Source organism: Mobula hypostoma, chromosome 20, assembly GCF_963921235.1.
Source record: "Mobula hypostoma chromosome 20, sMobHyp1.1, whole genome shotgun sequence".
In the NCBI taxonomy this organism is placed as follows: Eukaryota; Metazoa; Chordata; class Chondrichthyes; order Myliobatiformes; family Myliobatidae; genus Mobula; species Mobula hypostoma.
In genome coordinates, this window is record NC_086116.1 from 63,808,454 (window position 1) to 63,821,688 (window position 13,235).

Consider the following 13,235-nt stretch of genomic DNA (forward strand, 5'->3'; position numbering starts at 1 on the left):
CTCATCTTTTCTTAAAAATGGGGCCCAAAACTGCTCACAATACTGCAACTGTGGTCTGACCAATCCTTATAAAGCCTCAGCATGGCATGCTTGCCCTTATATTCTAGTCTTGGGGTCCCCAACCTTTTTTGCACTGTGGACCGGTTTAATAGTGACAATATTCTTGTGGACTGACCGACTCCCCCCCCCCCCCCAGTGTTCAAGTGGGGTTAAACTCACCTCAACATGTCTTTTATAGTTAGGGTTGCCAACTTTCTCACTCCCAAATAAAGGACAAAAGTAGCAGTCAAATCCCGGGACACTTGTGTTTACCCCGAGAAAGACTACCATGACCATGAAGCCTTGCGCGGGCACCTGTGTGCGCATGCGTGACATGTGCGTATGTGACGTGCGCATGCGCGTACATGCTGATTTTTCCCCCACAAATCGGTTTTGCCTTGATCTTCCTGACTACACTGCACATACATTATTTCTACTTTATATAGGCTGTGTATTTATCGTATCATTCCTGCTTTTACTATATGTTGGTGTTATTTTAGGTTTTATGTGTTATTTGGTACGATTTGGTAGGTTAGTTTTTGGGTCTGGGAACGCTCAAAAATTTTTCCCATTAAGTTAATGGTAATTCCTTCTTCGCTTTATGCCATTTCGGCACGAACGGTTTCATAGGAACGCTCTACCTTAGCGGGGGAAATATGGGACAATGGCGGTCCCATATGGGACAAACCAATTTAGCCCAAAATACGGGATGTCCCGGCAAATACGGGGCAGTTGACAACCTTATGTTCAAGTTCAACAGTGCGTGACAGGGAATGAGGAAAGGTGCAGCTGACTCGTATCGTTTCCTCGCGGCCAGGTAGCACACGCTTTGCAGCCCAGTACCGGTCCACGGCCCGGTGGTTGGGGACTGCTGTTCTAATCCTCCTGAAATGAATGGTAACATTGTACGCCCTCCTTACCACCAACTCAACCTGCAAATTAACCTTTACAGAATCCTTCACGAGGCCTCCCAAGTCCCTTTGCACTTCTAATTTTTGAATTTTATTCCTGTTTAGAAAGTAGTCTACACCTTTATTCCTCTACCAAAGTTCATGACCATACATCTCCCTGCATTATCTTCCATCTGTCATTTCTTTGCCCATTCTCCCAATCTGTCTAACTCCTTCTGCAGATTCTCTGCTTCTTCAACACTATCTTTCTCTCTACCCATCTTTGTATTATCTGCAAACTTGGCTGCAAAGCCATCAATTCCACCATTCAGATCATTGACATATAACATGAAAAGAATTAGTCCCAACACTGATCCCAGCCGAACACCACTAGTCATCGGCCGCCAACCAGAATAGACTCCCTTTATTCGTACTCTTTGCCTCCTGCCAATCAGTGAATGCTTTGTCCATGCTACTATCTTTCCTATCATATCATGGGCTCTTTTCTTGTTAAGCAGCCTCATGTGTGGCACCTTATCAAAGGCCTTCTGAAAATCCAAGTAAACAACATTTGCTTTTAGACTTTTTACTGTCTCTATCACAGTGTTTTTGTAGCTTATCACAAGTTTTCCATTTCTTTTGATTGGTAAATGTCTATATTTGCCTCATTAACTCTCTCTTTGCCTGCACATTCGATCAAACTGACCTTACAGACTTATCTCTAAATCAGTAGCAGCCATTCCCTTTCCCTCAGACATTTTCTGGATCTTAATAAACTTAACATTGTTGGTATATTTCATCCAGACTTTTTCATTAGTTTTATCAAACTGAGGTGTTTTATGCAGGTAAAATGCACTAAGGTTCTTACTGGGTTTCATGACTTTGGCCATTGTTTAGATTTGATCTTAAGTTGTATAATATGTACTTTATATTACTTTGGACAAGTTCTCAATGTATAAATAGATTGCAACTGAAATTTTACGTTTTCCACCAGATTGCACGTATTTAAGTTTTCTCACACACTCCACTCATGCATTTAGTTTTTTTTTTAAATCTGTGCTCTGCTGCTTGTATGATTTTATTTTTTTTGACACTCTACTGGCTTGCATATTTAATCTGCACACTACTAGCTTGCGTGTGACTTTACCAGCTTGAGTTTCACAGATGTTCTTCCTTTCAAAATAGCAACATAGCAATTCTTCATTCCTAATTAGTTTCCTTTTAGACCAATTGGAACAGACAAGTTCTTACCCACTTTGCTGTGCTCTAAAAATTCCACTTTGCAGTTGCTCCAAATGCTTAAATCTCACAACCATCCTGCCAACTGCACCAGTTACTGGGTACTGATATTTTAATTCAAGAGTCTTTCAGAAGTCAGGAAACTTATTGCTTACAAGTGTTTTTTTAAAAGCTAATAGAACAAAGAAAAATTGAAATGGCCAGTGATAGAGGTCTGCTAAGCATAGAGAGAGAGACAACAGAACAAAAAATTAAGATGGAGCGGCATTGCAGTCCCCTATTGTTATACCATAAGGATATTCTACACAAATTCATAGATAGCTCCTATTCAAACAATGCAGTACCAAGAGAAGCTTTCAGAATTTTCTAGAAATTATAACAATATAACCACTAGGGACACATTGAACAACTATATCTATCCACTGCGACCGCTAAGGAGCTTATAAAACTGTTACATGCATGCAAGAAATACTTAAATATAAACAGACAATTAAATGTTAAACAAAAAAGAAAATAACAGTTAAACAATCTAATCTGAGAATGAAGCAGCTGGGTCCAACAATAACTTCAAACTAGAAACTACCAAAATAAACAATTCTAGGCAAGCATCTAAATAACTGCAAGCTTTCGAGGACTGGTCATCAACTTGATCAGTTAACTGTTTCCTTGCACATTCTTTTCCCCTAAACTGCAGAATACTTCCAGCATTTTCTTTTTATAAATGCTCTAACATAGCAACATATTCTCCAAGGCAAAAGAATCAGAAGCTACTTAAATTCTGGAAAAATTAATGCACCCGACAACCACAATCAACTTCACCATCATGAGTCATGAAGTAGTTGGTTTCATGAAGATCCACCATCTTTTTCCAAATCTTCTTTGCATCTCCAACCAGCTCCTGAAATAAATCCACAATTAATTCCACATTTAAAAAATGGTGATGAGGAAATGAAGAGTAGTGCATATTAATACAGCTTCTTCAAAGATTAAAGAGATATTAGCTTTTTACATGTACATGGAATGAAACACCAAGAGAGACCCACATAAAGATGATTAGGATGAAGATTCACGGACTGTATGCAGCCCATTTGTGGTAACACAGTGGTCTGTCAAATAAAGCCACACAGCACAAAAACAGGCCCTTAGCCCATCAGGTGTGCACTGGCCATCAAGCACCCATTTATACCAATCTCATTTTATTCCCCTCACATTCTTTTCAATTTCCCCCCAGTACCTACACATTAAGGGCAATTTACAGGGGCCAAATAATACATCACCTCCAAGAGGACCACAACCTTGTCATAGGGTTTGGAGGCTTGCGTGCCTCAGTAACCCGGAGAGCTATAATGGCTGGAGTCAGGGCTTTATGCTTTAATGCACTCATGCTAAACAGGTCAAAGGGTAGAGGCCAGACTAAGAGTAGCCTACCCCCAAGTTTAGGGCCAACAACCCTGACTGGTGAAACAAAACTGTTACAGAAACAGCAATGAAGAGTCCTTCCACATCTGTGCGTGACAGTATTCCTGAGTCTCCACCCAGGACTTGCATGATTGACAGTAGTGAAAACCAAGAGGAAGTTACTGACACAATGAAGATCACCAGAGAGGGAGGACATTCACTGCTGCCCTAAACACCAGCGGCATGATGCGTAGTAGGTAAAGAATCTAGCAACACGTCTCTGGAATGCAAGAGGGAAACTGGGCACAGTGAGAAGATGAAAACGCCACACAGACAGCACCAGAGATCAGAATGGAACCCGAGTGGTTGGAGCTTTGAGGCTGCACCACTGTGGAAAGCGCAGCTGTGCCCAGGACCTCAGAACCCATGGAAAGGTGCCATTTAATGCAATTAATTTGTTTCTTTGAGTCACCAGATTGGGAATTGTCCAAGATATCAAAAACAGGTAACATGACAAGTACCTCTAAACTTCCTCTTTTAAAACTCACTGCATGAAAATGGTTGGAGTTCTCAGCGTTGAAATCTAGAACCGTGAGAGGTGACATTGTTCTGCATTGGGTAATTTCGATTTCAATTCCTAGGCTGTGCTGAGCTATCTCTTCTCAGCAGGTGCTGAAATTACAATTGACTTGAGCGTCCTTAAGCAACAGAGGAGAGAGGAAATTAACCATAAAGAAAGGATATAAAACAAGGGGGGAAATGGGCTGTCCAGTGAATGACTTTCAGTTGTGTATGCAACACATTTTTTTTAAACCATCTCTTGTTACTCCCATATATACCTTTGAAGGTGATCTACCAGAAACAGATTCAACAAGCCTGACCTAGTAAGATTCAGTGGCCTGGAAACCACTGCAGTACCGGAGGGATAATTCTATCTACAGTTGGTAGACTCACTAATTTCTCGTGATGTTCCATTGACCTGGTACCTCCATACGTGCTCTTGCATTCGCCCGGTACATGAGCTACAGTGATAGATGCATCCGCTGAGGAGAAGAAAGTGCTGAGGATCCGACAGATAAAACTTGCTCGAGAAAGGCTACCCTGTCCTTCAGCAAATCTTGAAACAGCAAATGGCTTCAGACCACAATGCATAAGCTTCTTTTTCTGATGGTATCTAGAAAAAAATGCTTTTGTCAAAACTTAAGAAAACTCACGCACGTCAGTTATCTGCTGTTGCAACTGTTACAACATCCTTCCTAGTTGGCAAACGGCAAAGACTACAGGGAGTTCTTCACTTTGTGCTGTGGAAGATTAAAGGTTAGTTTTATTTGTCACGTACTGTACATTGAAACATCGAAACACAGTTAAATGGGTCGTTTTGTATCAACAACCCAGAGAGTCTGAATGTGTGCTGGGGCACCACACAGGTGTCACCATGCTTCTGGCACAATGTAGCATGCCCAAAACTTACGAACACTGACCCTTACATCTTTGGAAAGAAACTGGAGCACCCAGAGGAAATCCATGCAGTCACAGAGAGAACTTATAAACTCCTTACAGACCCAGCATTAATTGAACCCAATCATTGATGCTGTGAAGGGCTGTACTAAGCATTACAATGTAGTCATATCCATCTTCAATACCACATTTCATTACAGTCGACCTTCACTAATCTGACTACCTGTAATCCGGTTCCTTCGATAATCCGGCACTGATTATGCTTGATGTGATCTTTCTGTAATTCGGCATTTTCACTAATCTGGCTCTCCTCAGGTCCCAATGGTACTGGATTAGTGAAGGTCGACCTGTAGTAAGTAATTCAGTACAGGTGTACTGATGTGCAAGATATCAGTTTTGAACCAGCAGGGAGCTGCCAACATCAACCATTCCCCACATTCGCCATCTTCCAGCTAGACACCACATCAGACATCAATAAATCTTGTACAACCACCTCACTGAACAACAGCTGCTGCTCGTAAATGAAAACAAGTTCATCTTTCTTCACGCTAAATTGGAAGAGATTAGCTAGGACACTGCAAGTTCTCCTTGCTCTTCTTTTCATTAGTTTCTGTGTTAGTTCAGTTTGTCACCATAACATCAATCCAAAAGATGCCCTGGTTGAAATTCATCCTCCTCTTGGCTTAAACAGAAGCAGCATAGAAGTGTACTGCTGCACATTTAACACAACAGCTCACAAATTTCTACTCCACTGCCTATCAAAACGAGGCTCATCAATGCTGTACTTGAAACATTGTGCTTTAATGTCTTGAACGTTCAGTCTTTAAATTAGTTACAGCATGGAATAGGCCCTTCTGGCCCTTTGAGCCTCGGCGCCCAGAAACGCCTGATTTAACCCCAGCCTAATCACAGGACAATTTACAATGACCAATTAACCTACAAACCAGTACCTCTTTGGACTGTGGAAGGAAACCGCAGCACTCAGAGGAAACCCATGCAGTCACGGGGAGAACGTATAAACTCATTGCAGACAGTGGCAGGAATTGAACCCAGGTTGCAGGTAATATAAAGTGCTACGCCACCGTGTCATCCTTAGGAAAAGTCCGACAAATCAGCCAAGTTATCCCTATTTTCATGTGTTTTCAGGACATTGGAACACACACAAACTCACAAACCATTCCAGCAACTGTTTAAAATTCCTCAGCACAGCCAAGCGTTTCCTTTCCTTCTGGAGGCAAATGTAAGTACAAGAAGTGAAAGGTTATATCTCTACCCAACATAAACACGTGATAGTCAACCCACAATAAACACACAAGCACCATTTCCATTTTTAGTTAGTGTCATTCAATGAATTAATTCAGGGACCAACATCTCCGACTGAATCAACTATAGAGAACAGCTGTCGATTGTATGAGCTTCAGGTACATCACAATGGAGGAAGGGAGGAAAGGACGAAGTGACCTCCAGCATAGGGACAAATCTTCTTCTGTCTACTGAAACATCAGCAGAATTGAAAGATGAAGATATGGACTATTTCCATGTTCTCAAGATGGCAATTTAAAAACAGTGAATTGTGAGGTCGTCACGGTAACACAGTGGTTAGAACAATCACTTTATAGCACCAGAGATCGACGATCGGTGTTTGATTGGTGTGGTGAAAAGCCAAACCAACAGAGAAACTAAAGAGCAAGGAGAACTCAAAGTGTCCTGACCAACCCCTTCCATTATATCACAAAGATCAATTTGGTCTCAGTTACCAGCAGCAACCACAGTTCAGTGAACTGGTTGCAGACTTACTGATGTCCGATGAGGTAGTGTCCACCTGGAAAATGGCTAGTGTGGGGGATGGCTGATGCTGCCAATCCCTGTTACCTCAAGACAAGTAGCCTGCCCCTGTACCAGACCACTTATGAAATATGGCATTAAAGATAGATATGATTGCAGCGTAACAATTAGTGTAACACTTTACAGAGCCAGCGATCACTTAGATTAGATTAGATGAGATTCAACTTTATTGTCATTGTGCCGCGTACAGATACAAAGCCAATGAAATGCAGTTAGCATCTGACTAGAAATGTAAAGAATAGTGTTACTTACAAATTAACTGCAAATAAAAAGTAAGTGCTACAGCACACAAATATAAAAGTACTGAGACAGTACAATATGGATGCAATACTGCTTAGCGCTGTGATGTGAGGTTCAGCAGGGTCACAGCCTCAGGGAAGAAGCTCTTCCTGTGCCTGCTGGTGCGGGAGCGGAGGCTCCTGTAGCGCCTACCAGATGGGAGGAGAGTAAAAAGTCCATGGTTAGGGTGAGATGCATCCTTGATAATACTTTTCACCCTGCCCAGGTAGTGTTTATGGTAGATGTTCTCAATGGTGGGCAATAGGCTGCCAATAATCCACTGGGCAGCTTTCACCACATGCTGGAGTGCTTTGCGATCCGATACAGGACGATTACCATACGACACTGAGGTGCAGTTGGTGAGTATGCTCTCAATGGTACAGCGGTAAAAGTCTGTCAGTATCCTGGGACAGAGGTGAGCTTTCTTGATGCTCCGCAGGAAATAAAGGCACTGTTGAGCCTTTTTGATCAGGATGGAGGAGTTCAGGGACCAGGTGAGATCCTCAGAAATGTGGACACCAAGGAATTTGAAGCTTGATACACGCTCCACTACAGCTCCGTTGATGTAGATGGGGACGTGAGTGTGGCTCCTAGCGTGCCTGAAGTCCACAATGATCTCCTTGGTCTTCTGAGTGTTAAGGGCCAAGTTGTTGTTGGCACACCACGCAGCCAGGTGCTGGATCTCGTCCCTATAGGCCGTCTCGTCACCCCCTCTGATCAGGCCAACCACTGTGGTGTTGTCTGCGAACTTGATTATGGAGTTAGAACCATGTACAGGAACGCAGTCATAGGTGAAAAAGGAGTACAGAAGAGGGCTCAGCACACAGCCTTGAGGCACGCCGGTGTTCAGGGGACAGTGGAGGAGGAGGGGTTGCCTAACTTAACTGATTGGGGTCTGTTAGTCATCAATCACCAATTCCTGCCACTGTCTTTAAAGAGTGTTTTCTCCCTGTGTCTCTCCCCGCATCCCTCCCCCCCCACCACCCCCGTGACTGACCATGCTGGTTTCCTCCTATATTCCTAAAAAGATACAATTAAGTTGTGGGCATGTTATGTTGGTGCTAGAAGCATGACAACACTTGTGGGCTGCCCCCAGCGCATGCTTGGACTGTGGTCTTTGGTGAAAATCAACATTTCACTGTATGCTTCAATGTACATGTGACTTTTAATCAGTGTGCCACTGGTGCTATTATAGGGAAATGGCAGTGAACATTCACTTGTTAGGGCTACAAACAAGAGGAAGATTAGTTTACCTGCTGGGGCTAATCCAATAACCTTTTTGCCTTAGTCACTAGACAATGATGTAACTAGGATTATATGACAAAGTAACTTATTCTACACTCCAGGCTGTAAACTGAACTTTTGTGATCCTGTAGTTGCAAAATCCATAAAGTGTTTACAAAATGAATTTTGCTTATTACAGCTATTGACTTTATACTTTTGGCTTCAATCTTGCATTTAAATTCTAATCTTCAATTTGTCCCAAGTCACTTTACAGTATTGTGTAATTACTACTGTAATCCACAATATGCAGAGTCTGCACACAGAAAGTTCTCACAGTACCCATTTGATATCATCATTGGATAAACATTCAGTGTAGGAAAAACTACACCAGAGCTACTCTTCAAGCTCAAAGCTTGTTGGTCTGCCTGAGAGGAGACACGGTTTTAAGTTCAGTATTCTGTCTGAGAAACAGGATCATCTGTACAGCATTCCCTCAGCTCAGAGCCTGGAGTTCGGTGTTTAGTGTGGTTTGAACTCACAATCTTCAGATTCAGACAACTGAACCGTAGCAGCCACTGTGCTTAGGTAGAATTTCAACCTTTAATCAATATAATTAAAAGCCCATTTGAGAGTTGGAATTGAGAGTACCAAGTGCACACTCCTTGAATTGGAACCAGTGACCAAATAATTCTCTGTCAGAACCATTCTACTGAAGAAGGTGCTCTCAGAAGCCTGGTACCTCACTGGAAGAGATGGGCAACTGAACAGAGCATGACTTGCGCTCAACAGCACCAGCAGCTGGCAAGTATCACTGTTGTCTGCCCAGCGATGGATGTGCCAATGCCCCATGAAGGTGGCCTCCAAATCCCACCAGCCAGAACATGCCCTCTTCTCATTGCTACCATCATGGAAGTGGTATAGGAGCATGAAGACACACAGGCAACATTTCAGAACCAGCTTCTTCTCCCCTTAGGACACACAGACACATGACAGGACTGAATAATATCCATTCCGTTCCTACTTACTTGTACCCAACACACTGATAGGCTTTGGTGTGCATGGTTGTACACTCCACATTTGAAGGGAAATGGTAACTGACTTCCTCTGGAACAGGCTTGTTGGGAAGTACAAACAGGAACTGGAGGTGAGGTCTGTGCCATGCATACGTAATCAGCAATGACGTTTTACCTGTACCTGGGGCAGGAGGAAGATTAACAACATTAAGATCTTGACCAAAGAATTAAAGATCTATGTTTCAACATACTATTGAGAATCAAGAATCAACTTGATCAGTGTTATTGAAAATTGGCAGGTCAGCACTTTTTTTTAAAAAAAGAGTACACTCCTAAACTGTGGAATTTAATACCTAAATGCAGACTCAGTTGGTACTTCTAAACGCCAGCTCAAAACCTATTTATTTAACCTTGCTAGGAATGAACAACTTTTTGTCTTTTATTTTATGCTTGTACTTTATCCTACTGTACAGCACTTCACAAAAGGAAAAAGTTATTATTTACTTTACTCGACATATACAGTACATTTACACATATTAGGAATTTGCTGTGGAGTGTTCGTGCGACATGCAACAAAAAAACCAACATTCAACTACCAAAAAAAAGAGAATAATATAAAATTAAAGTGTAGATACGGAATCAAATGTGCATAAATACATAAAAACCAGCATATATCTACAATGTAAACAGCATTAGAGAAAGTGGCTTAAAGTGTTACACTGCAGTGACGGGCTGGGGAGAGCTAACTAGGATGGTTGATCAGATTAACTGCCTGGGGGAAGAAACCTTTAAGATGGAGAGAAGTTTTGTTTTAACAGTCCTATGGTCAGATTGGTGATGGAAAACTGGCCATGAGACAAATCAGTTTATACATAAACACAGTAACACAAGATGCTGCATTCCTTAATTTCCCATCCTTTGCACCTTACACTTCAACTCCTTCTTAGGAGCTTCTTTCCAGAGACCCCTCTTTTACGCATTTGTTCATGGGATGCTGCTGTCTCTATCAATGCCAGCATGTATTATGCACCCCTAATTGCCTCAATCAGGACGCAGTTATGGACTGACAACATTGGTGGCAAGGAGTCACGCGTAGACCAGATGGGGTAAAAGAGAGCAGATTTGCTTCCCCTAGGACCTTACTGAACCAACAATCTGAATTATTTGTTTTGGATTATTAAAGTTATTACATGTACATCAAAAGACACACTGAAATGTGCCATCTGCCTTAGCACACAACACACCCAAGGATGTGATGGGGGCAGCCTGCAAGTGTTGCCACACGTCCCAGCACTGACATAGTGTGCCCATTATGTTCAGCAAAACAACACAATCAGCAACAACAGGCTCCTTACCACTCTCCCATTTACCCACCCACTAACACAGACAAGACCGCCTCCAGGCTACGATCACTCAGGCACCCGTCCTCCAGACTCGCCAAGCTCCAGACCTTAACCTTCAAGATTTATTTGGCTACACTTAATTTATATTTGGATTCAAACTCTCTCTGATTCAATGATCTAGGCTGTGCCCACCACTGCATAAAGACCCTACCAGAAGTACGTAAATATGTTTAAGGCACAGTTCAGTTTTCAGAACTAAATAACCATTGATGTTCAGAGCACATCTTTTTCTTATGTTGATTCACTGGTCTTTATTGCAAAGCAGCTGGAGTTTAAGAACGTAACAAATAGGAGCAGGAGTAGGTCACCTGGCCCGTCGAGCCTGATCTGCCATTCAATAAGATCATGGCTGATCTGGCCATGGATTCATCTCCACCTACCTGCTTTTTCCCCCATAACCCTTAATTCCCCTACTATGCAAAAATCTATCAAACCTTGTCTTAAATATATTTACTAAGGTAGCCTCCACTACTTCATTGGGCAGAGAATTCCACAGATTCACCACTCTCTGGGAAAAGCTGTTCCTCATCTCCGTCCTAAATCTACTCCCCCGAATTTTGAGGCTGTGTCCTCTAGTTCTACTCTTACCCTACCAGTGGAAACAACTTTCTTGCCTCTCTCTTATCTATCCCTTTCATAATCTTATGTTTCTATAAGATCTCCTCTCATTCTTTTGAATTCCAGCGCGTACAGTCCCAGGCGGCACAATCTCTCCTCATAGTCTAACCCTTCTCATCTCTGGAATCAACCTAGTGAACTTCCTCTGCAGTGCATCCAAATCCAGTAAATCCTTCCTCACATAAGGAGACCAGAATTACATGCAGTATTCCAGATGTGGCAATACTCCCTATTTAAAAATAGGGAGTGTTGGTGTGAGACCAAATCTGGAATACTGTGCAGTTTTGATCCCTTAATTCCAAATAAAAAACAGTACCAATGGAGGAAGTCCGAAGGAGTTTCGCCAAGCTAGTTCCTGGGATAAAAGGGACACCCTATCAACAGGCTTGATAGTCTGGCCTGTATTCCTTGGAAATTAGAAGAATGAGGTATGATCTCATTCGTACAAAATCCTAAATGGACTTGGCAGACTAGATGTTGAGATGTTTTCACTTGTGGGAGAACCTATTGTCTTTGGAATTAAATAGGCATTACACAAACCTTGTGTAAACTAGCCTTCCCTCTGATCTATCCACACTTCCTGCTGTTTTAGGAAAGAAGCCAACATAATCAGACATCTCCCATCCAAGTCCTTCTGCCTTCTCCCTTTTCTATCAGGCAAAAGACAGAAAAGCTTCAACAGCAGTACCACCAGTATTGCTGAAAAGGCCAGTATTTAAGGCTCATCCCTTACTCCTGTCGAAGAGAGACACAAGAGACTGGAGATGCTGGAATCTGGAGCCACACACAAGATGCTAGAAGAACTCAGTCAGGCAGCATCTATGGAGGAAAATGAACAATGTTTTGGGTCAGACTAACTGGCGTACAAGTTTTTTTCTGCCTCCCTCCCTTCTCAAAGAGTGGAGTGTCATTTAATAATGACATTTGGAATATAGCTAGCAGCTGGGAGATGACAGGTGGAGGAAACAAAGGGCTGAAGATAGTGGAAACTGATTGGAGAGGAAGGTGGAAGATAGAAATGAGAAAGGGAGGAGAAAGGGCATTTGAGAATTGGCCAGTGGGGACTGACCTACTAAGAGGAGCATGTGGGTGATGGGCAGATGGAGTGCATAGAGACGGGTTAGGAATCAGGGTGATTGGGCCTGGTGTGAAGAACTGGTGGATCAGGAGGAGAGTGACAAGGGACAAAGTGAGAGCATTTTATCAGAAGTTGAAAAATTCAATATTCATACATTCATGCATCGGAGCGGGCTGCAGAGTGAGAGGGTGCACAGTGAAAGGACTTTGGCTCAACAGGCTTCGGCGGAGACGAGAAGAGGCTTTCTGCGACCGTTGAGTCTCGTAGTAATGGAGTAAGTTACAGTTTTTTGGTATTTGGTACAAACAGTAGCATTAGAGGTATGCATCTAGGATTAGTGTTGTGCTCAGAGTGCCAGATGTGGGGACCCTGGGAGACTCCCAGCCTCCCCAAGGATTACATCTGCGCCAGGTGCACTGAGATGAGGCTTCTGAAGGACCGTGTCAAGGTGCTGGAGATGAAAATAGATGACCTTCGGCTAATTAGGGAAAGTGAGGAGGTGATAGATACTACCTATAGAGAGGTAGTGGATAGCACCCCTGTGACTGTCCCCCTCAGAAATCGATATATCGTTTTGGATACTGTTGAAGAGGCAGACACCCTGACAGAGGAGGACCACAGTGAACGAGACTCTAGCATTCTGCCCAGTGCCAAAATCAAGAGAGCAAGAAGAAATGCGGTAGTTATAGGGGATTCCATCGTAAGGAGGAGGGACAAGAGATTCTGCGAGCCGGACGAGGATACCCGGATG

The 13,235-nt window shown here is 42.8% G+C and overlaps 1 protein-coding gene across 6 annotated transcripts in view; it reads right to left on the reverse strand.

Moving 5' to 3' along the window:
- fbxo18 (F-box DNA helicase 1) overlaps positions 1–13,235 on the reverse strand; it is a 114,183-nt gene that overhangs the window by 52,938 nt on the left and 48,010 nt on the right. For all 6 annotated transcript variants that reach the window (XM_063073067.1, XM_063073064.1, XM_063073062.1 and 3 more), the window contains 3 exons: positions 9,398–9,566; positions 4,521–4,740; positions 2,988–3,066 (listed from right to left, as the gene is read on the reverse strand). In XM_063073067.1, the coding sequence (XP_062929137.1) occupies positions 2,988–3,066; positions 4,521–4,740; positions 9,398–9,566 (468 nt within the window). The remainder of the gene's footprint in view (positions 1–2,987; positions 3,067–4,520; positions 4,741–9,397; positions 9,567–13,235) is intronic.